Consider the following 26,034-nt stretch of genomic DNA (forward strand, 5'->3'; position numbering starts at 1 on the left):
CCGTAGAAATGTTGGAACACACAAGGCAGTACTGACCCTACGACTTATCTTAGAAGATAGGTTAAGGAGAGGCAAACCTACGCTTCTGGCATTTGTAGACTTAGAAAAAGCTTTTGACAGTGTTGACTGGAATCCTCTCTTCCAAATTCTGAAGGTGGCAGGTGTAAAATACAGTGAGCGAAAACTTGTTTAGAATTTGTACAGACACCAGATTGCAGTTATAAGAGTCGAGGGGCATGAAAGGGAAGCAGCGGTTGAGAAGGGAGTGAGACAGGGTTTTAGCCTATCCCCGATGTTATTCAATCTGTATATTGAGCAAGCAGTAAAGGAATCCAAAGAAAAATTGAGAGTGGAAATTCAAATCCCTGGAGAAGACATAAAAACTTTGAGGTTCGCCGATGACATTGTAATTCTGTCAGATACAACAAAGGACCTGGAAGAGCAGCTGAACGGAATGGACAGTGTCTTGAAAGGAGGATGTAAAATGAACATCAACTAAAGCAAAACGAGGAGAATGGAAAGTAGTCGAATGAAATCTGTTGAAGCTCAGGGAATTAGATTAGGAAATGAGACTCTAAAAGTAGTAGATGAGTTTTGCTGTTTACCGCTGCCACCTTTAGAATTTGAAAGAGAGTATTCTAGTCAACGTTGTCAAAAGCTTTCTCTAAGTCTACAAATGCTAGAAACATAGGTTTGCCTTTCCTTAATCTTTCTTCTAAGATAAATCGTAAGGTCAGTGGAAGTGAAACATGGTCGATAAACAGTGTAGACAAGAAGAGAATAGAAGCTTTCGAAATGTGGTGCTACAGATGAATGCTGAAGATTAGATGGGTAGATCACGTAACTAATGAGGAGGTGCTGAATGGAATTGTGGAGAAGAGGAATTTGTGGCACAACATGACTAGAAGACGGACTCTGTTGGTAGGACACGCTCTGAGGCACCAAGGATAGACAATTTAGGATTGGACGGAAGCGTGGAGGGTAAAAATCGTATAGGGAGAGCAAGAGATGAATACGCTAAGCAGATTCAGAAGGATGTAGGTTGCAGTAGGTACTCGGAGATGAAGAGGCTTGCGCAGCACAGAGTAGCATGGAGAGCTGCATCAAACCAGTCTCTGGACTGAAGACCACAACAACAGTATAAGTTATCCGATTATGATCTGTTAGTGCTGAATTATTCTGAAATCAAAATTGATATGCATTACTCTCTAGATTTTATATGCCTTCTCCTAAGCAAACAGTAATTGGAATGCTGTATGTTTCGTGTCCCTGGCGGCGAATTTACGCTGTCTCGGCCCTGACGTAGTGCCGTGTTAGTTGACCCTATCACGTTGTTAGTAGAGCAGACGGATTCGACCAAACAGGCAGCTTTCACCATCGTGTGCGGCGCAGGAGAGAGGCTCTGAGGGGATGTATCACAGCTAAAATTATATTCTGCGGATTTTGCTATTGCGAAGAAAATTTCTTTCGTACTTGTTACACAGCTTTCTAATTCGCTACCTGATCGGCTAAAAAAGGTTTTGCACCATCTGCGAACTTGTGTGGGCCAAGATTCACGGGTAAGAAAAATGGAAAAAGTAAACCGTACGAAAGTACAGAAGTAACTGCTGGGTACAATACAGCACCATGTTGCTCTACCCCGTGCGTTGTGACGTGCTTGGAGCCTCCTTGGCTTGCTGTCCACTGTTTGGTCGAGACATCACTGTTCATGTCTGTCCTACTACTCAGTTACAGCGCTCTTGAGGTCATAGTGTCAACAGTGTATAGGGATGGTTGCTGCAGTGGCGCATGTCAGGTTTCAACTGGTTCCAAGCATGCTCAGGCGGAATCGTGTCAGTGGACAGTGCAGACCATTCCATTCGGATGGTTCTTACCTTAGGGAGAAAGGAATTAAAGAGGTGGCCTGTGGTGCGCCTGCATCCTCACGCTTAAAAATTTATCTTAATTACATTCATCAGATATGCATAGAAAGTGAAATAATAATGTACATAAATGAAAGTGTTGTCCAAAGGTGAGGGGAATCAGCATCCCCGTTTGTTGGTTACGTTCTCCGTTCGAAGAGAAAAATTGTTGCCGTTTTCTGTAAGAAACGGACTCACGTGGTGCACTATTTTCATAAGATTATCGTTAGACTGGGTAACATTCCCTCTAGTACGTCCGACTTGGAATTCACTTTCGAGTGCAAATTTGATTCATGCTTACAAGTTTCTACGTCAAACAGGTAGTGTGGTGTGCACGAAATAAGTTTTACCAGACCAGTACGTATTGCCACATGAATGTCGGTACCTCATGCCAAGGAAATCTATCATGCTTACGCTACTTTATGATAGCTTCACAGTGGCTTACATTTTATATTCATGCGTCTCTACCGACAGACAGAGACATTACAATACTATCTCATATGACCATTGTCACTTCATAATCTATCGAGAACTTGGACTCACAGCCATGGATGACTGCAGAAGTTTATCCAAGTGGAGTCAAGATTGCAAAAGTTCCATTTTTGATACAACTGATTAGTTGAGTCTGAGAAGGTGTTGCGCCCTAATAAGTAACTTTGACACGAAATACACAAAGTTCATTTTATCTTAAACGTTTGATAGTTATCTAGTCAATATTTTTTTGAACTTAATTTCAACTTTTTATATTATTAATATAAACATGATTGTAGGAAAGTTTCGCAAACAACCATCAGACTGGTCGCAGGAACAAACTCTTAACAGCGCAGGACTCAGCTAAAATGACCCTCGTCTCCCTGGCTTGGCACTTACTGCGCAGAGGTCGCAACTGCATCACAGAACTCAAACCTTCTTGTCTGGAGCTCGCGCAGGGTTGCACCTCATACAGCTTAAGAAGCACATAGTTTAAGAAGATCCAAACACCTTTCCAACCTTGATATTTTTACATTTTTTTCCTCTTGTGGAGGCCAGAAATTAGAATTTTGTCTGTTTTTGTGCCCCCAGACGCAGTATAAGTGAATACATCTACAGCATAGGATCATTGTTTTCTTCATACTCTACTGCAGTCGCCCTACAGTCTAAAGCTGAATGAAGTCTCATCAGGCCTTCGAGGTTCAGATGCAATCGCACTGTTTGAATTAGGATGTGCGTAAGCGAGGGGAATTGTTCTTGTGGGAATTGGGAACGCGTGTCGGGCAAGCACAATGTGTCTATGTGTTTACTATAATAGGTGTTGGAACTGTCCCTTTTGTAGTTTATTAACGCCTATACAAGTAAGCGACAGGGGGAAGATCGAGCACTCATTTCAGTAATCCCCCAAAACAACGGCGAAACCGCAGCCACGAGAAGAGAACAGTATAATTTAACGTAACAGCCTGACATGGCACCAATTCAAACGCAGCCGTTTGTGTTATGGTGTTAAAGGCGGCCTACGTATGGAACGGTAATTTCCTAGCCCAGCTGCTGCTAGTCTTCGATAAATGGTGCGGGATGATACTGAGTGTCGCTGGCAGTTAATCACTTGCCCTCGGATTGGAGGAGCAGATGTGAAGGGGTTATGGCGTGCTTTGTGCACAATATGGAGATCCTCCCATTAGCTGGCAGACGTGATCGATCATAACTTCCACAATGAAAATGCCTGTCCTCTCCCTTCAATTCTTCTACTTTACAATTCTGCACTAACTTATTTCTGCCGGAGCTTGTTCTCCATTCATTCTGATCTCAACTTCGACAGAACTACTTGAAGTCGTTATCTTCCGGTTTTGTCAAAAGTATCCCAAACATTGTAGTCAGTTTGGGATATCTTGCTGGCCATTCCGTTGTGAAATTGCTTTCTGTTGAAGATATTCGTTCATGGGATGAGCCCTCTGTGATCAAGCGTCGTCTTCTCGTGGAATGAAACCACGGCTTTCTGCGTCGGTACAAGAGAATGCATAAACATCAAGGACGTCGTCTCTGTAGACTTGAGCAGTCACAGTTCTGCATACATCGACATGGGATCTATTCGTCTTCCTAAAAATATACCCATATAGACACAAAGTCTCTTCCGAAACCATCTCCTTATGCGTAATTCGTGGATAAGATCAGGTTTCGGTTCCTCACAAAATAAAAATCTGCTGCTTTCACTTTGTATGCTAAAAAGAGATACATTCATAAAGGAAATGGTCCTTCATTGATAGGCAGCTCAATGTACTTATTGGAGTATCCTCTGTGATCTTTATTTCCTGTGATGAGTGGTGAGCAAGAGACATCTGCCTGGTAAGTAAGCTTCCATACCACTATCCATCGTATAGCCTTAAGTGCACAGGACATGGTGAAAAGTCATCACGGTCCGTGCGGCACCCCAGTCAGAGGTTCGAGTCCTCCCTCGGACATGGGTGTGTGTTATACTAAAGCTTTAACTACCGTATTTTATAAATATTGGTGGAAATGATTATGGAATTATGGAAATTTATGCTTCGGCTAGCGTAAATTGTAATGGATGTAAAATAAGCTTAAGTATATTCATATATTTGTAATAATTCAGAAATCGAATAAATATTTCAAACTAATTATGTCTCGAAACAGCAGACCGACGAAATCTCGAATTCTTATCACCATTCGTACAAATTAGCATTTTGTGATTACTAAGCAGAATTTCTTCAAGTTAATATATCCCAATTATTCTTGATTTTTTATTTTTAAATATGAGCATGAGGCTGGTTACTTTTATTACTTAAATATCACACACAACAATTAGTACGAGGATTAATTAGAAGTATCACTTCTTATCATTAACTAAAAGTAAATGAATTAAGTATTTCACACACGCCACTTTTTAGTTTTTAGAACAAAAATCATTTTTATCAGAAAATGTACACAATGCATAAGATGGTCACTTCACTTCTTAGTTTATTCTACTCTTTTTTACCTTTTATCGCTTGAAGTGAAAGTCAGTAGACTTGTAGCGTGCTGAAAAACGTTTAATTTGTGTTTTTGTAATCTCAAGTAAATTTCTGACTAGCTTCTCGCCTCGCGAGAGATTCAGAATGTTTTAATTTAATCTCGTGAGTATCGCATTGGCATCGTAAGAAAAAAAAATGTAGTACAAAAATCTATAACATTTATAAATTGAGAATTTGTGATTGCTACTACTAAATGAAAGTAGAAATGTTAAATTAAACAAGTATTATTTAACAAAATAAGTCTTTTTTGCACTGAAATCTTACATTTTGTGAATAATCCTCACGGTTTTGAACATAACAAAGAATTGTGCCGTATTTCGGCGAAATACTTGGAAATTACAACAATCTTAGCTCAATTCTGGAGCGAAAGAGTAAAGTATTCATAATAAGATCCTATCAGTAGTCGCTCTTGGCGACAATAATGGAATTATTAAATAAATTCCTAACAGGAATACAAGTTTAGTTCATTTGAACAAAATGGAAGAAAATAGGAGCTTGTTAGCGTAAGATACTGTCGGAAAGGCGCGCGATTGAAGAAGAAGAAGAAGAAGAAGAAGTGTAGGAGGAGCAAGAAAAGATGGGCGCGCATTCATATATAGAACAAAACATAGATAATAATGATACGCCGCTCACATTGTTCTGGCCGTACATATGCGCTGACTTCCAGTGCAGTTCATTGACTTAGTGCTTAAATTATATCGTTCAATCTTGATACTTCGATAGAAAAAGAAAATAGAATGTTATTACGTCGAGGGCAGGGCACAATATTATAGTGTGTTGTCCTTAGCGTATGTTGGTTTAAGTTGGGTTAAGTAGTGCGTAAGCTTAGGGACCGATGACCTCAGCTGTTTGAACCCATGACACCTTACCACAAATTTCAAAATAAAAAAGAGAAGCTTTTTGGTTGTCAAACCCAAAGTTAGAAATGGCTACTACAGTCTACGAACCAGCGGACCATTTCTCACCGACTCTGACCTCACTCCAACCTCCCAACGGCCGACCACCGCAATTCGACCACTAAACGATCCCTCCACGTTATTCGATCAAGGTAGCTATCGTAATTGTGTTCTTCCGCTCTCGTATAATATTTCTGCTTTCATCACAATCATGTAGTGGTCTTCTATGTAGAGATGATGGGATTAGATTGGACACTTCTGATCCGTGAAGTTCAGGGATTGTAGCTGTAACTAATTCTTCTTTTGTTACTATATTTTGGATACAAAACCTCTTTCACGTGCCTTATAAATCTGTGGAAGGCACCAACGTGAATGCGGCCCCAGACAGTAGCTGTTGAAGAAATGCCAGTTGGGCAGTAGAGGTATGTGCCCTCTGCGATGGACATATTTGGTGACTGAACTCTGATCATAGGCATTTGACTATAAAGGGGCCATGTATCGTTTTCTATGAGTTGATAACTGTAACTGCTGGATTCCATACTTTATCAAAACTGAAGTGGCCATCGCAGCTGAATAAGACCTTCCTCAGGCGGATTTCAATAGAGAACTTGATGACTGAATCCGAGAACGATGAGCTGGATGCCAGTATTTGGACAGCGTCGTAGTCCATAGAGTGGCCCATCTCAGTGCAGTGTTCTTCCACCACTGGCTTGCTGGCGTGTAGCAGGCGGTTGAATCATTGGTGTTCCATGTATAGTTCTTGAACGGTACGTGCCATTTTTCCGATGTAGGAAAGTCCACATTCACGTGGGATTTTATACATAACTGCTTTATGAAGTACCAGGTCGTTCTCACCGACAAAGCAGCAGCTGTCTTAGGTGGCGTATGTAAAATCTCGTTTAAATTTGGACTTTCCAACGTTGGACAAGCCTCATAAACCGTTCAAGAATGTTGCCTGGAACATTGACGCTGTAGATGACTGTTACTGTCCAACTAAGCAACTGTCGCAGTGCACTGCATTGAGATGGACCACTATAACGACTATGGCAATGGCCAAATGCTGGCATCCATCTCATCCTTTTTGGGATTCGATCATCGTCAGCGTATCTGCTGATGCAGTAGAGGGTGTACAGGAAATGCATGTCTTGGCAGCATGTGTTTTGGTACACTCTGCGAGTCTTTGAGTTAGGTGGAGGGCTGTCTTACGGGTCACTCAGAAGATGATTCAACGTTTTTCAATCGAAATATCAGAATAAAGGAATATATGGTTACAGATGTATCCCTGGAACTTCATGGATCAAGAAATCCATGCAGCACCACTGATTCACTAGTTTGGCGCAACACTGCCATCATACTAGCGCACAGTGTTCTCTGGTCTGTTGCTTTGAGTTATTGATTTCTTGGTTTTTCCGTGATTTGTGGAAACCAGCTTAGTAGACTTGCATCCTGATCCATAGTGCCTACAGATGCGTGGCAGCGGCAGTGCTGTTGCTGCTGCTGGGGGCCGCGGGGGCGACGCCGGAGGTGGACGGCACTGCCCACGCTGCTCTCATAGACGGCGGCAGTAGCTGCCCCTCCGAGTACCTCGAAGACGCCGACATCGAGTGCCCAGAGATGACCAGCGAGGGCCAGCTCCGCTGCTACCTCCTCTACCGAGCGCTCGACTACAAGCCCTTCGCATCCTACGGTTTCGCTGTGCTCGTCAACATGACTCTCTCCGAAATACCAGATACAAGGTACCGGTACCCATCACTTCTCGATTTGCTATTTGTTGCAGTACAACCAAACTAAAAAGTTGAATTTTATCACATTACATAAAACATCCACCTCTGTAACTGATAATCGTCAACTGGTGTGGTGGCACTCGACTTTATAGAATGTGGTTACAATTTTAATAATCACTAGGCTGCACACAAATTGTGTAGGTTATATCTCAAACACCTCCACAGTCAATCAAAAACAAAGGCTCGTCTTATGATACTATAAGCCCTCAAGAGGGCTACTGTCCTTACACAGCAGATTTACACCGAATGAGCAGGAAAAGAACAAAATAATGCGTCAGCAGAGAAGAAGGCACTGCAGAGCACACTACATGGGAATTTCCTCTGCGGACGTGACTATTGTTGGGCTACTGACTCAATTGTTGTGGTCTTCAGTCCTGAGACTGGTTTGATGCAGCTCTCCATGCTGCTCTATCCTGTGCAAGCTTCTTCAACTCCCAGTACCTACTGCAGCCTACATCCTTCTGCATCTGCTTAGTGTATTCATCTCTTGGTCTCCCTCTACGATTTTTACCCTCCACGCTGCCCTCCAATACTAAACTGGTGATCCCTTGATGCCTCAGAACATGTCCTACCAACCGATCCCTTCTTCTACTCAAGTTGTGCCACAAACTTCTCTTCTCCCCAATCCTATTCAATACTGACTCAGTATGGAACATCTTTTAGGTCCGGGCATCTCTTCAGGTAGACGCCTTACAAAAATTGAACACAAAATTAAAATTCGTAACGGGCCACTTTGACTTATAATAACAACGATTAGTATTCTAGCGTCTAAATCATTAATGCTAACTCAAACATCACGATACAGTGTCATGTACTCTGTCAAGAAAGAAGAACACGAAGAAAATAATTAAAAACTAAAATCGTACAATCAAGAGAAAGAAGTCTTTCCCCATGCCACGCAGGATTAGCCGAGCGGTCTCGGGCGCTGCAGTCGTGGACTGTGCGGCTGGTCCCGGCAGAAGTTCGAGTCCTTCCTCGGGCGTGGGTAATTTAGGTTAGGTAGTGTGTAAGCTTAGGGACTGATGACCTTAGCAGTTAAGTCCCATAAGATTTCACAAACATTTGAACATTTTTCGTTCCCTATATTAAAATAATATCAAAGTTCAATCTGGGAAATAATTCTAATGTAAGGATATGCGAATAATTTAGTTAAATTTAGATAGCAGAGAACGGCTTATTCAGTGCGTCTGTGCACTCATAAGCGAAAGCAAACGTAACACGCGAAACGAAAGCAGACATAACACGCGGAGTTAAAGATCACAAATATGTTTTACGTAACTGAATATGAAATGGTTTAAATTTATCAACACGTTCAAGGAAGATACTTTTTACAGTCGATATTGAAAGATAAGATCGTGAGAGACTAGAAACAAGTGAATTCAGTCTAAAGTCATACATCGTCTTTCCAAAACAGCTACTCCTGTCAGTCACTGCTCAATGAAATGTAGTATTAAACAATGACCACTGTAGTGTAATGCCTATTGCACACACTGTCAGGTGATACTAGTAGGCAGCGGAAAGAGCCAACATATTAGCAGCTCGAATTTCAGCTATCTCTGCCGATTCGGTACTAGGGAGACGAGAAGTCTAGAATACGTGGCCGCGTGGTACTGGGATTTCAGATGCAACCTGCAGTGGCACAAAGACGAAAGCTGACTATCCCATAACCAGAAACAGCAATTTCCAGTCGCATTTGATTCCTTTTATAACATTTATTTGATTGAAAGAGCAAATTAGTCTTCCGACAAAAATAAATCATAATGTTTGAAATTCGTCTATAATCATTAGAAAGTTTATAAGACTGTACTTTTTCTTATGTGCATGGGAAATACTATTTCTAGACACCACGGCGACACATGCAACATTTCTAGCAATTTCTGTATAAGCGAATACAGAGATCCATTGGCACGAAAGCTGTGTATGACAATGTATAATTTATACTATTCCAATTTTAATGTGAGTACAACATTTATAAAATTCGTGCTCCCCCAGCACAAACTGCCACAGACAAACCTTGGTAAACAGTCTGAGTTACTGGTTTGCACAGCTAACATTACTCTGAACATAACTCCTGTGTCGAAGGCTTCCATTTTCAATAAATATACACGCCTCTGGGAGTTAATTTCATGCGTCCGCAGAAAGGTGCAATAGATTTCTCCCGTGTGTTTTGGGTCCACGGATTGGCGGAACTCACACGTTTGTTAATGGCGTAATCCCCACATTTCAGGCCGCTTCCTTATGACATTTTCTGGCAGGCGTTGCAACACGTCCCTGTAGTACCATCGATTAACAGTTTGTCCCTGCGTCACGAAAAAAAAAAAAACCGTAGAGCCACGTCTAATAAGCAGTTATAATTCTCTTCAGGAACATCTCGTTCTCATCAGCGCGATCCAAAAGCTCTTCACAGGTAGCGAATCGAATGTCTTTCTGGTCTTGACTCATGGGCCGTGAGACGAATTTGGAGGCAACACGATGCATTCCAAGATGCTGTGTCAGCATTTCATGCCGTAATCCAACTGAAATGTTTCATTCTTCTGCAGTCTCTCGGACAGTCAATCTTCTATTCGCAAGTGCAATTTCGTTGACGGTCCCGATACGAGTGTCGTCGGTAAACGTCGAAGGGTTTCCTGAACGAGGGTCATCTTTAACTTCCGTACGGCTATTCTTACACCGTGTGAACCATTCGTAACATCGAGTATGGCTTAAGCACTCATCACTGTAGGCTTCCTGCATCATTTGGTGTGCTCTGTAAAGGTTTCCTAGAGTTTCACGCAAAATTTAATGCAGACGCGTTGCTCCTCTAACTTTGCCTCGTCGAAATTCGCAAACTGCCCGGCACAACGTTTTAAACACTACCGACACTACTGAACAGACATACAACAATGTAACTTTCGGCAGTTACACGTTAAACACAGGCGTACGCAGGGACGCCAGCCGCATTTCGCTCCAGCACACCACTGGCGGGAAGTTACGAATGTTCCCGAATTTTTTCAACAGACCTAGTATATTGCCGACACAGACTGAAGCTAGAAATGAAAAAAACTTACTAAAATGAAAAGGCACTGTGAGTCGTCATCTGATGGTGTTGACTATACTTTCTTCTTTTTTTTTTTTTCAATCTGTGTCCCCTGATTTCGGGAAACTTTGTAACAGGCATAAAAGCTAACTCTTGTTCCTTCTGAATGAGTAGGTGTACGTATCCGAGAAAGATCGTCGGGATTTTCCTGATCACATGGGCCTCTTCCATCACTTTAAACACATTGTCTACATCAATACAGAGTTCACCATCCACTGCTACACCATCGACGATGACTGATCTATCTTCAGATCCAGCAACGTTTCTTCTCAGTACTCCTCAGTCTGAATTGTATACAGTCCACTTTGCGAAACTGAAAAGAACTCTTGCACCAACTTACCTTTTGTAATGAATAACTTCTCAACAGGAGAAGTAGCAAGTAGAAATTTGTATCCTGATTCGTCAGAGTAGCTGATAGAAGTTGCTCCAGAAAGTGGAAATTGTCCGTATTCATTCTGTAGAATTCGGGGAATTTGTGTTCATGTTGGGAGAGCTCACGAGAAACTATAGCTGAATAATATTTGAAATTTTTAGCACTGTACGGAGCACTCAGTACTTCCTTCTCTTTTTCAATTTCTTGAGCTTCAAATAATGATAAGCCACAAAACCTCCTCTCAGAAGATCTCATGATTGCGACTAAAACAGAAACGTGATTCGTCATGTCTTGTCGTTTGTCGTATGGCGAGTCGCATCCTAGTGGGAATACGAGTGTCGTACCGCTAAAAAAAGATCGCGTCGCGACCCTCATTTCAGCGTGTCTTATCGCATATCGTGTTCGTCTCAGTGTGAAACGCGCATAAGAGAAGATGCGGAAAATAATGACCACACAATTAAGACAGTAACCGTGGGACATAATTGCTGTGGGGCGACTAGAGCAATGCTCTGAGGATAAGGTGCCTCTGGAAATAACAAAAAAATAGGAATAATGAGAATGAAGGAAAGGATGAGTGGAAAGATGGCTTTCAAAACAATGACAGACTGTTTTGGAAATCATTCAGACGTAAAGATATGCGAATCATTTACCTCCTTTACCCAGGCCAACGATCAATCTGAATTGGTTCAATCATCAGTTAATTAGCTATACAAAGAAAGGCACTAGATGTGCGCAAGTGCTTCGGCTGTAAGGCTATGACGGAGCATCCGCCATGAGAGGCGTGCACAATTGTGTGCGATAAACAACCCACTCACAATTTGAATTTAGTCCTTAAAAGCGCTATAGAGGCTAAGAGACTAATTAAGAAACAGCCTTGAGAAGGATCTGCAATTCTTTTTTGTCAGAGCGTTTAAGATTTAAAAACTTGTTCAGCGAGTAATTTCAAAATAACGCTGAAGACAACGGATGCAACACAGTAGTCTGACAGATAAGAAACTGTTTATACACTTAGAGATTCACTGACGTTCTTAAGACTCTGACAAACTTAATTCGTAAGAGTAAAACCTTTAACGAATGAAGTTTAGCGATAGATCTAAAAAAAAAAAGATATTATCCTTTTCAGATTTGATACAAATACAAAAATATGATATTACGAGTGCTCTTTTCAGATTCTGTACAAGTTACCAGAAAGAATTAACACGTCACCATTGACATACCACCACACCACGTAGTCTAATAGCATAAACGTTGCAGGTGCATAAGATTTAAGAGACGGCCGTATTCTTTTCAAAGGAACCATTCCGCCATATTCCTCGAGCGATGTGGTAGGGCGAGGGGGGCAGGGGGGGATTACGGTAAGCCTTAGTTTGGGAGGACGGTCTGGGATTTGAATCGCGTCCTCCCGAGTGCAGTAACATATCACTCGGCTGCCGTGAGAAATAGCTAGCATCAAAGGAACGTAACACAAAGGACTTGGCGAAACTTTCAGCATCTGTGAAAAATGAACCACTGACTGTAAACTGACTAAGAAACGAATTAAAGCAGTAGTGAAGTACTTTTACGAGCTTCACGAGGACGAGAGATTGACAGAGCCCTCAAACTGCTCTTACAGTGATACTTTTTTATCCGATGGTAGACAATGCTTGATCGCAACTAAATACCTGGTTTTAAAGAATGAAATACTTTACAGACGCATACGTAACAGTACCATCTTTTTTCTTATCGCCTGTGACGAATACATTAAAAATGAGAACTTATGTTTCTCAGTGACATTTCTTTTTTAAAGACGTCTTCATGTATCTAACACACCCACGGCTGTTACAAAAGCTGAACGTTCATTTTCAAAGATAAACATTTTTTAAGAATATTTACGTTCTACAGTGAATTAGTAATGGTTATCCGGTTTGGAAACATTATCAGTACGAGAAGCGTGGGACTGGCGAGAGAGTGCAACAGAAATGGTGAAAAATCTCAGCTTTCAGAACTCTAAGCAATGCGCCGCACATCTCTCAAGAACCTGCAACACTCCAAAACTCATGTTTCAGCCCCCTGCGTACCTATCCCCTAGAGATTGCGCAGATAAAATTACGGAAATTACAGCTGGCTCAGAGGAGCAGAGGTGTTCATTCTTCCCACGCTCCAACCGCGAGTGCAAGAGGAACAGACTTTGATGTGCGGTTCAGTAAATAATGGCCTCTATCACATAGTTTACGGTGATTCACAGAGTACAGATGAAGATGCGGATGTATTTCAGCTACGTAGAAAATGAAAGAACACGAAATATTGATCTTTCTAAAATAAGGGGCATTTTGCACTTAGGAGAATGAGAAAAAGCTCATTTAAGTAAGAAAAGAGTTTGCGTCATCAAACGAATACATTTCATCATCAGTTTACATTTGTACGTGGGCGTTCAAACTTTCGTGCTTCTTTGAAATTATCTACTCATTCATTTAAGTTCTTCTGGGTCGCAGCGTGAGATAGGTCTTGTAATGACATTATAAATATGAATTCAAGACAGCAATTAAATAAGCAAAATTGTTAATAGGTTTATCGGTCCGAAATATAAAAATACGTTTTTCAACACTTTTTGAAATTCACCCCCTAAGGGGCTGAAATAAACGCTGAAATTTTTTAAAAAAATAAATCGTTATATTACAACATTTTTAAACCTAAACGGAGAAAAACACCTTCCAGCAACCAGAATAGCGTTTTGGTCAGTTGTACATTCGGAAAAGATCATGATTTCTGGCCTTAATTAGCGTGAAAAGTTCAGAAGGCGTTGCAATTTATAAACTAATCAAAGGAAGCTATTTAACAGTCACCACGACAAATCGGCTTTGTCAGAATTGCATAGAAAAAGAAAGGGCTCTTTAATACGTTAATCACCACGGAGACGTGAACGAGGCAGCGGGCGCTAAGCTAGTATACAAGAAATGTATACGAATTTGTTGCTGTAACTTCGCAACCCATCCCTGCAGCCCCCAAGGCGGATACATAGTATGGTAGCCCTCCACTCACCATCCATGAAAAAGGTTTCGGTTTGGAACTGCAGATAATTGGGTTAGAAGAGAAGGTTGTCTAAAAAGGGCATTGCACCAGTGGACTTCTTATGGAGGAGAATGGAGCAGCTGGGTATCGAGTGCTGATGTGGCCGACACTCGGCGAAGTTATTCCTCCTAGAATGTTCGAGAATTCAAAACAGTTCTCATTTATTGTTCAGTCTCAGTTGCACATTTTAATTAAATCTCACGTAATTGAAAATTGCAACTGAGACTAAGGAATAGACGAGAATTGTTTTAAATGTAAATCCAGTTGCTGATTCTCTCGAGACGAATAGGTCGGCTATAGCGATGTTCGAAAATATTGGAGAAAGTTGTAGAATGTTCAAGATTAGTATAGAATCTTCCAGAAGTTTTGGGACTGTTTTAGAATGTTCTGGATTTTTTCACAATGTTTGAGAATGTTCTCGAATGTTCCTGTTATGGTGGGTATACATTCCAGCTCAGAAAGGTATATATAGGCGATGGAGAGACACATATGTCAGTATATTTTTAGTACTCGATTAGAGTGAAGCAAACAAAAGTGAAAGTGATACAAAGTTAGATTTTTGAGCACGAAATACTAACATTTTTATGATTCTTTGAACGTTCATTTTTAAGATGTTTCGAATGTTATCTAGTGATCTGGAATGTTCTCAGAAAATTAAAATAAAGACCAACTGAAGTGAGTATTTTTCAATTAGAAGAAGTAATAATGGTATCGTAGACTTAGGCATATGTAGACACAGTTGCATACTATTAGCAGTAGAAGCGATAACAGTGATAGTATTTTTCATGTGGTTATAAAAATTCCATTTATTGCGACTGAATCTTTTATCTGTATATGACGAAAGATGTTCCACTTATTGATGCTAGGCACCATCAGTGATCTAAAATATAAAGAAAATTATTTAATTATACTTGTTTTGTTAGGAGATCAGTAGTGAGTCTTGTCAGTTCATTTAAATGATCTAACTATCTACAAATATGTGGTTGCTATTTAGCACTTACATTTATTTTTCTGTCCTTTTATTTATCTAAGCATTCTTTCGTCTACTAGATGGTCACAGTACAGGTTCCCACTTGATATGTTACATTTATACATTACATTACACGTAACCTATATTATTGCAGACTGCACATGTTCTTGGATAGATTACAATTGTGACATGTATACATGTGACCTATTAATTGGAAGCCAGTACTGTATCCATCTAGTAGCTACAGAAGAACACAAGGATACACGAAAAGGACAGAAAAATGAATGTAAATGATTAAACACAACCATATATTTGTAAGTAGGTAGATGATTTAAATGATCTGCCAAAATTACTAGAGATCTAACAAAATTTGTATAGTTAAATAATTTTCTTTATATTATAGACCATTAATGATGCCAAACATAAATAGGCGAAACATGTTTGATTCTGCACAAATAAAACATTGAGTTGTAAAAGAAGGATTTTTCTTATCTGCGTCATAGATACAAATGCTCCATAAAACAATGTCCCAATTACAGATTTTAATACTACTAAATGTAAGCGTTGTAGGGTGTTGGGTCAAGGCCACAATTAAAGAAAAATGTAAAACAGTTTTAGATAAGTGCATGCACGAGAACTGCTATGCTGTTTTCGCACTTGCAGCGCAACATATGCAAAATGGCGCCTCCTGAGTGTAAAGTGTTTTGTGACCTGCAGCTTGCTAAGAGTGAATATGTGATTTCAGATCGATGTGAATTTTGTTTGAAGTTTAATTGTGATCCCTCATGTGGTAAAAACATCTTCGGATGCCACAGTCAATTGTAATCGACCAAATGTGCGCGTAAAGGGAAAAAACAAGGGACAACCAAAAGTGTCTGAAGTGGATGCTGAAAACATATCAACATCATAGTCCTAAGAAGTCTGTCTGGAAAGAGGTCTTGAACTTCAGTTGCCAAAGACGACAGTGTGGAAGCTTTTAAGAAAACGTTTACACACGTCTCTATTCCGGTTACAGTTGTACATGCTATAAAGACAGATGACTATGGTACGTTATAACTTTGCAAGTGGAATGTTGCAATGGGGAGATGGTTTTCTTGATTGTGTGGTGTTCAGTGATCAGGCAACTTTTCATCTAAGTGGGAAAGTAAATACCCATAATAGCCTATTCGTATCTGGAGGTCATCACTTCCTCATGAACCTGTATGATATCAAAGAGATTTTCTCCGCTGTCTAACAGTACCATTCCTTCAGTCCAGTCACAAAAAATATATTATAATGATGTAAATTGAAGTATATGCATTTCTTTGTCAGAGCTATCTGATTTGTAAATGTCAAACAGAATGCGATGGGAAACAGCGATGTAAGATATCGGTTTATAAAATGATTGTTGCATTACTCGAAAACGATTTCGATACTGATCTTGATTTTTCGAAGAATCTGCGGCTCCTCTCGTCGCCCTAATATACCTTAGGCGATGAGTCTTGAGGTATGGGTTTATAGAGTATAAGCGAATATATTAATTCACAGTTTGAATATATTGTGGTTTATTTCCAAATCCGCCATAACTTAATGAACTTCGCTGTAAAGAGAGCTACAGTTAATTGAATACTGATTCCAAATGGGAGAGTTTGCAATGCATTTCAACTTCCACGTATCATTAACAGTTGTAGAATTAGATAAAAATGACATTCATTTTACACACTGACTTCACAGCAAATCAGGCAAAAATGAAACTCCTCTCCATAACATCAGCAAGACAAGATTGTTCTTCTCGAAAGCTGGACGAAGACTTTCTTACATGAAACACTATAGGCTAGAAAGATAGCACAACTCTTTCCTGCAAAGCACCAGTGGAACATTTTTACAGCGTTGAAGCCTATGTCTTTCCAAAACTAAAAATAAGCAAATTAATTCCAGCATATATTTGTTCTGTAAGCTTGAGTTAACTCTTACCGAGAAAACTTGATTCAGAATGTGAAAAAAATTATAAAAATGATGTAATTATATTATTTTTAACACCATTTTGGAACGGTATATCTGCGATCAAACATTGCAGAACGCCAGATATGTGCCAGATACGGGTGAAAGAAGCAAACGGAATTTACTGGATAATTAACTTCTTTAAAATCAGAGATAACAATAGGTTCCCAAAATATTGTGTAAAACATGAAAAAGAATGAAATTATAAATGAATGTTCTCGTACAATACATCGATCCTATAGACTCCCCAACTGAACGTCAGAGTTGAAGTTTTCGAAAAAAATAGTTGAAAAATGAAAACGTAAATTTAATTAATCAGGATCGGCATCGTAATATACTGTTGAACTCAGGTCCCTGACTTACAGATTCTTTATTTTTTTTCCTCTGAAGCTACTGTGACATTTGTGGCTTACCTTCATATGTTGCAAAAATGGCTCTTTTCCCAATTAGTTGGCGAAACTGAAAAACTTATTTGTCAACAAGATGGAGCCCCTCCCCAGTGGCATCTCTTTGTACGAAATGGTTGAACATCGAAGTCCGTGACCGTTGGATTGGTCGTAATGGTCAGTATGACAGACTATTTTCCTCTGTCCCCATGTTCACCTGATGTCATGCCATACGATTTTTTCTCCTTTAGGGCTTTATGAAAGATCGTGTAAATGTTCCGCCGGTACCTAATGATTGGCCAGGATGAGGCACGGAGATTAATAAGCCATTGCTTCCATTACTCCAGACTCGTTAAGAAAAGTGTGAGAAGAATTGGGGTTTATATTGGATGTACTCTTATGCCGTATAACTAAACGTGTTCATATTGAACACTTGTTGGAAAAACTAGACTAGTTTACCTTCAATTTGATGTATGATTTGTAGTAAACAGTCTAAATTAAACCGTTATAATCTACCATTGAAACTGACATTCTTTTATCGTCACCCTATATAACTGAAGTACCAACTGAGGAACAATGGTTCTAAATATTAAAAATAGTAATAATGCTATTTTGCTTTATTTTATACCGTATCGATTTTATTATTTAACCGAAAATGGGTGGAGAAATGTAATTATAGATACAAAATTTGGCATATTGTACAATACCATGTAACAGGCCATTATGTATAAGTAAGTAAGTAGTCTCTCATGGAGTGAGGGTATATGAGACTTTTTTCAATGATTCATCTGTCTGGCAGGGGCGGTGAGCTTGGAGGTTTTTTGGTATTGTTTAGAGGATGATTAGACTGTGATACTTCCTCGAAAGTCTAGGTCATTTGAGATAGGGCTGGAGGTGGACGAGGAATGGAAGTCTGCATGGTGTAGCAACTGTGGCATGCCCTTTGAGACTCTTTAGAATCTACTTTACATATCAAACACATGTCAACGATTGCCATAATTTGTAAGGATGTACGCCAGTCGTAGAGCACATATTCACTGAAACGGCTGCTAAAAAGACCTTTAAGGAGTTTAATACGGTCATGATCACGAGCATTCCTGCAACTGATTTAATGTAGCGCCGGTATCTATCTGAAAGATCTGAACAACATTGAATGGTCTCTACATTTTTTATGTAAAGCAATAAATTTAATCTTAATACAGTTCTTTAAAACTTAATTTTCCAACAAAAATCTTTTGCAAGCAGAACCTGATATACAGGATGTAACAAAATTAAATGGCACAAATTGTAGGACACATTCCTCACACGTAGACGAAGAAATTATGTTATATGAACATGGGTCTGGAGAGGCTTTGTTTCCATGTTACAACTCATTTTCTCCAACTCATTAACACTAAAATGAGGAGGGGCTCCACTGAGCATGACATACATGTTTTGTCGCACAGCTGAAGACACATCTGCTAACAGATCAGATAGAACATTCCCTACGAAATTATGATAACTTTGTCTCTTGAGCCCGGGTGGAAGAAAGTGAGGCCCGACCAGTCGTCAACAATGACGGCCCAAACATTGACAAAAAATCTTTGTTGATGACTTGCTTCAACAGTTGCTTGAGGATTGATGTCTGCCCATACATGCTGATTGTGAAAATTTACAATCTGATCTCGTTGAAACGACGCTACATCTGTGAGCAAGCACCGTTGCACTAAAATTAGGGTTGACGTTGTGTTGAATAAACCATTCGCAAAAGAATTTTTTTTAAATTTGTGGTAAGGTCCTGTGGGACCAAACTGCTGAGGTCATCGGTCCCTAGGCTTACACACTGCTTAATCTAACTTAAACCAACTTACGCTAAGGACAACACACACACCCATGCCCGAGGGAGGACTCGAACCTCCGAAAGGGAGAGCCGCGCGAACCGTGACAAGGCGCCTGAGACCACGCGGCTACCCCGCGTGGCCGCAAAAGAATACCCGTGCAGGAAAATCAGCTGCTGATAGTGCCTGCACGCACTGTGTCTGGTAGGGATGCAGCTGCTCCTCGTGTAACACTTGCCAGAGAGTCATGTTGTCAACATTCAGTGTCTTCTACTGACACCAGTGTCGTCGTCAAGTGCAAGAAGAATTGTCACCTCCCACTGAAGTGTCCTCGTCCCTCTAGACCTCCCCCCAGTCGCGAATATCAGGATTAAATGCTAAGACGACGATCATTGGCTTCAAATGTTTTCCTGTTTACGCACCTTCGTCCTGGAAATCTGTCCTGATACACACACTGAGCGTGAGCACCATTGCTGTCAGCCAATTCATACATGAAAAGGGCATGTGCCATCTCCACATTTTTGGCAAATTTCCGTTGTACGAGCCAAGTCTGTGATCAGCTCTGCGCAGTAGCCCGTGTGCTTACAACGGTCGTACTGATCGCCAGAATAGCTGATGTTATCTGTAAACAAGGAATGGCGAACGTCGCGTGGCAACAGGGAACTGTATAACAAAATACTGGCTGTGCTCAACGTAACCAGACGTCACCTAGAGTGTCTGTTCCCCATGATTCGGGTTTCTAAATAACAGAGTCGGTGACGGATGGATACATAGAAAAGGACCAATTGCTTGGCCTCCACGCTCTCCGGACCTAAATCCACTGGACTTTTATTTATGGGGGCATTTGAAAGCTCTTGTGTATGGAACCGCAATACAAGACGTTCTACAAGATGTTCAGACTCTCCGTGCCCGTATTATGGAAGACTACGAAAACATACGCAGTACTCCAGGGATACGTCAGCGCATCCGAGATTCACTACGACTGACAGCTGATGCATGTATCAATGCCCAGGACACACTGAACGTCACCTGAGGGAAAGGTTTGCAACTGGTATACAGTTGCTTGCCATTCGTGTGTGTTTCCCATGATTAATGAGTTGGAGAAAATGAGTTGTAACATGAAAACAAAACGTTTCCATACCATGTTCAAATAATATTATTTCTTTGTCTGGGTGTGAGGAACGTCCTGCAATGTGTGCAGTACATTTTTGTTACAGCCTGTATATACTGAGTTTTTTCTCAGTTTCAATAACTGGTTTGCAGTTAGCTCAGCACTACGTTTACGACGGACATTCATTTTTTTCGCAGCCTATTTCGGTTGAAGAAATGTGGAATTCGTTGTGGGGCATCGTGGAACATTGCCCCTTCAGCGCCTATAGTCTCATGAAGTTCCGATATGTGGCAGCACTATACATAGACTTCAAAATGGCCTCTGTAATAAAGGTGCGTTCCAGGCAGAGAGCTGTCATTGAGTTTCTTTTGGTGGAAAACCGGAGCATCGAAGATATTCATAGTCGCTTGCAGAATGTCTACGGAGACATTGTAGTGAATAAGAGGACAGTGACTTGTTGGGCGAAGCGTCTGTCATCATTGCAACAAAATCGCACAAACCTGTCCGAACTCACGCGTACCGGCTGGCCGCACACAGCTGTGACTAGTGCATTGTTGCAACGTGCGGACACTCTCATTCGAGGTGATCGACGGATCACAGTCAACCAACTCGCTGCTCAACTGGACGTCTCTGTTCATAGTACTGACACACTCGTCCGCCATTTGGGGTACTCAGATGTGCGTGCTCGATGGGTTTCTCGCAGCGTAACAGAAGACCAAAAGAGCGAGGAAGAATGCACTTTGGGAGAAGCAGTACGTGGATGTACTCATGTAAAATATACTACAAGCGTAGTAGATGAGAAACAGAGATCAGTTGTGAAATCACCAGTTGTGTTTCCTGAGAGTAGGTTCATTTTATTACCGCTTTAACATAAGTACTAGCGGGTGTCGAATGATTGAACAAAAGTGGAACATAAGTTTATTATTTTTCGACGTAGTCTCCCTGTTGCTCAACACACTTCCTTCAGTGGATTGAAAGTGCACATACTCCTCAGGGGGGAGGGGGGGGGGGGATCTTTTGATCGTGTGCACAGTCACTCGTGCACGACCTGATGCACCTTTTTCATCGGAATGAAATTTCTTTCTTTCATTGCCTCTTTGAGGGGTCCAAACACGTAGGAATCACTCAGTGCGAGGATTGGTGGGTCTGACGGATGTGGCAGAATGTTCTGGAGTGAGCTGCTGTGGCACCCTCTTGCAGACACTTTGTGAAACTGAAGCACTTCATGAGTCACGTTATGTGTAGAGCCATGACTAATGTTCAGATTTGCGGCAGTTTTATCCACCACCACCCAGCGATTTTTCATAATAGCGGCTTCAACTGCTGCAGTAGACTGGTGTCACAATGGAGTGTACCTTCCCGGCTGCTGAGCGTCTGTCACAAAAGTCACGCCATTCCCAGATTTTCTACTCCATTCTTACACTTGCTACATGCTGCAATGATAGTCATTGATCACCCAATTGGATCTTCATTTACCAATGGATTTCAATAGGATTAGTATCTTCACTGTTCAGAAAACGCAAGACAGGACGCTGTTCTTTCTTGGTCCATGTCGCAAGTGGGGCAGCCATTTTGAGCTGGTACTGGACCGTGTTTCTCCCGTTTATAGTATACCGCCGCCTGTAGGGCATTTCTTACATCATTGATAACAGTACTGTCAACTTACAGAACTATGGCGCGAAATGTCGATTTTTAATTACACTTTTAAGGTTTTCATTTGACTCCCACTCAGAGCTCACATAAGATTAACGTTAGTTGATTGCAAACAGTGGCTGTGCAAATAATTTCTAACAGCTATTTTTCTCTGTTAATTTATGTCTTATTTCACCTACTCGTATAGCATAAGGCACGTTGCACTAGTTTGTGAGACACGAAGGTAAGTCAGACCCGGGTCGAATCTACGCTGGTTTTTAGGCGGTTTGCCACGTTCGTTTAGGCAAATGCTGGCCTAGTACCCAAAATTCCTCCTTAGAGCAGAAAGTTAAAATACAAAAACATACAGAACGAAGATCACACAGACAGATGTGCACACTACTTCATTCCGGTCACCTTGATGCCTGTTGCGTCGGCAAGGGCATACGCCATAAAGTTAAATAATTTGTCAAATTCAGAAAAGGTAGACCGTGTCCTAGACGGAATAAGCTTTAGGGTAAGGAAAGAGGCTATATCTTGTCTTGTTTCTGATCCGTAAAGGTCATACTGGATGATGAGATGTATAATTACCATGCGTGCATAAATGAATGATTGTGTAGTGTGAGCTCTGCTTTTTGCTACAGTTTCGCAGAAAGCAGCATCAGCGGTGAGCGGGACGTGTGCTGGTCGCTATCAGCCATCGAGGTGATCAAAGTGGAGAACAACTCCGCCGTTGACTGGAGTCGCCAGAGGCCGCACCTGGATAGTTTCGGTGTCTACCTGTTGTACCCTGTGAAGGAGTTCCGCGCCTCCGCAACCTACCCGCTAACGACGTCAGCTGTGGCGACGACCGTCAATGCCACTTGCTGGTACCAGCAAAGGTTCGTAGACTGTCTCAAGAGTTTCCCTTTTCCATCTTTCTGTTCTTTATAAAAGGGTGTAGTCTACTACTGTCTGTATATCTAGCCGGAGAAAGATATTGATGTTCCTGTGTACAATTGATGTCTGGTCGGAAAGGGTAAGACTTCAGCACACAGGACAAAAAATTAGCTTACCGTGTAACGTACACCTAGCGTTGATAACAGCCACTATTTTTCACGGAAGAGAATCCACAAGTTTCTGCAGATATGTCATCTCCAGTGAGCTACCTAATTACTGTCATATTGTTATCTGCATACCACCTGCTGTTCCAGACAGTACCAGACATGTTCTGTAGGATTAAGATTTCATGATATAGCGGGGCAGCCGAGGTGCGACTGAGTGCCTAAGTGCTAACCAAACCACGAACATGTACGTACAGCCTTGTAAGCATAACTATTACCATCTTGCAAGATGGGAGTGTCCACAGTATTTTCATCATAACATATAGAAGAAATTTCTTTAAAGAAAATGCACCAGATAATTTCCGTCAATGAAAAGAGGTCGACGTGAACCTGAAGCGGAATGTGAACTCTGTGACATTCTTTGTTTTCTCTCTTCCTGGTCACAACGCCAATATGCAGAGAGTGTTCTCACTAACGGATTGCCCCAGAAGAGCTCATATCTCTTTTTTAAGTATGTGTTTGGCCACTACGGGGTTCCAGACCTTGCTGCTTCCTGTTCCGTACGGCAAGTCTACCTTCTCGTCATTTTTTTTTTGTTTTCTCTCTACCTTTCAGTTGGATTTGCTACTTCTTCTCTATATTTTGCAGACGTGCTGATGAGGCAGGGATGGTCGCCTCAAGTGTGTGTGTGGGGGGGGGGAGGGGGGAGGGGGGGGGGGGAGGACGTCATACACCTGCATGGTGGTAGCCCCATAACCCTATAGGGATTGCACTGTTGGTGCCTCTGTTGGAAACTCCCCATGCAAGCCATGGAGTATGTGCCCATCATGGCTGGGGCATGGGGCCTCCAGGCAATGGCTTACTGGCCAGGTACCCATTACTGTGGCTGGGTGGAGTCCATAGAGAGAGCCCCTGTTTGGAGTGGATGGTACCATAGTGAAAAATTGGCACATGAAGTCAATCAAACTTCCTTTAATTGGTGGCCACTCGGCCCCAGTAGTCTCTTCTAGGCCTAGTCAAAGGCAGATTAAAATGCGGAGAGGTACGACCCCAAAATGTTCCCTTCCCTGACTACACCATGGGAGGAACGTAGGGCTTAAGGAGAAGGCGAGAAATACTCCTCCCATACTTAGTTTCTTCTAGGACGGACAGGCATTCCTTTTTGATTAAAAAGCCTTTGTCCTTCATTGAACGTCTCGAGAACAGATTTGGGGAAGAGGCAGCGATTTCAGAAATGAAAAGTGGCTCTGTTCTGCTTAAAATAGCCTCCCCCACTCAATCATGAATGTTGCTCGTCTGTGACAACCTGGGTCGTATACCTGTAACAACTACCTCCATGAAAGTCTGAATATGGTACAGGGTATCATTTTCCACTGAGATCTCCTTTTACAGACTGATGACGAGTTCACGCTAATTCGGAGTGATAAGGTGTGCATTTTGTCCGTTGTGTCCATTGGGGACCAAAAGACAATAGAGTGGATACCAGGGCCTTCATCTTGGTCTTTGAAGGTGATTCGTTGCCTGAGAGGGTCAAGGAAATAGTGTATCATTGTCTACTATTGTGTTTCCCTAAAAGACCCTGCTCTAGCTGTTCAGTTATATATGATTTAGACCACCCATGTTTCTTTATCTTCTACGATAAATGACAGAGATCATCAATGCCTATTAGCGTCAAAGTCATTTCACACTCCATATTTTCTTTTGCAAACAACAAACACGGAAAAAAGTACAATTTGTTTGTGATATCATAACTAAATATCCAATCAACTTTCCCATAAATGACCTGTTTGAAAATTCTTACATTTTTTTACTTGTATTTTTATTTTTCTTCCACGTTGGTATCTCAAAGTCCATGATACGGAGCTTATCTTCAAGTGACATGGAAGAGAAACCACTCTCCCTAAGCCTCTGCACTGAGTTATCGAACATATTGACTTCACACTTTAAACACTGCACACAAGAATACTCACATTTTCAAAGTGAGAATTGCATTTCGGATTCTCCCATGTGACAAACGGTAAAGCTGGTTACAGTATTGGTAACGTGACTGCAACAAATAAGAAAACCTCCTGTTTATCGTTGCTGACTTGACTCTCGTTATTATGGAACTTTCAGAAATATAACTGCTCGTGGGGATCAACGACACACCATATATTATAAATTATAGATATGTATTAAGAGTCAGAATCTGCTATTTATGTGTTATGTTTGTGGAACAACTGGGAAGAAAGAAGACCTGCTCACAGGCCTGGTTCAACAGTAGAAGGTAAAGCAGGGGCTTTGGCAGATACACGCCAGTGCTCAGAGTAGTCGACACCCATTTGCCACCGCTCTCTTCTCCGCCTCCATTAACGATCTCAGCGGCTGGAATGTTATCTCTAGGGATGCACAACTGGATTTTGCACGCCGGTCGAGCCGAGCACGTGAGCTGGCTGTACACCTTTGTGGGGAGGTTCATATATATTACTAAATAATTATCCGTCACAGAGGCAGGAGACTGGAGAGGAATAGCAATGGCCCATTGGCGAGGTTCAACGGCAGAAGATGGAACAGAGGCTCTGGCGGATCATCAGGACTCAGTTTGGAGCAAGATTCATCACTGAAGACAGTGCTATTCCAGTCAACGAAATTCCCGGCCGAAGACGTTCCTGGAGACACCTGTCGCCCACCATATGGCGGGCCAGGAGTAATGGTCTGGGTTGCCATTTCATTTCATAGCAGAACCTCTTTGGTTGTCATCCACAGCACCATTACAGCACAGCAGTACGTCGACGATAATCTATAACCCATTCTGTTGCCGTTCATGGCAAGCCACCTTGGGCTTACATTTCAGCAAGGTAACGACCACCTGTGTACGTCTGAAGTAACTGATTTTTTCGTGAATGGCAAACCCTACCTAGGCCAGCTAGGTCGCCGGATCTCACCCTCCGCCCCTTCCACCCCCCCCCCCCCCCCCAATGAGAACGCTTGGAGAATTATGGGGGGCCTCCAACCAGCTCGGGAATTTGACGATCT

General features: G+C 41.5%; 1 protein-coding gene across 1 annotated transcript in view; it reads left to right on the forward strand.

Moving 5' to 3' along the window:
- Positions 1 to 26,034, forward strand: part of LOC124777775 (toll-like receptor 2 type-2) — a 178,243-nt gene that overhangs the window by 76,814 nt on the left and 75,395 nt on the right. Inside the window, exons 2-3 of the mRNA XM_047253285.1 lie at positions 7,257 to 7,535; positions 22,621 to 22,857. Of these exons, the coding sequence (XP_047109241.1) occupies positions 7,257 to 7,535; positions 22,621 to 22,857 (516 nt within the window). The remainder of the gene's footprint in view (positions 1 to 7,256; positions 7,536 to 22,620; positions 22,858 to 26,034) is intronic.

This window comes from Schistocerca piceifrons, chromosome 2 (assembly GCF_021461385.2).
Source record: "Schistocerca piceifrons isolate TAMUIC-IGC-003096 chromosome 2, iqSchPice1.1, whole genome shotgun sequence".
NCBI classification, from domain to species: domain Eukaryota; kingdom Metazoa; phylum Arthropoda; class Insecta; order Orthoptera; family Acrididae; genus Schistocerca; species Schistocerca piceifrons.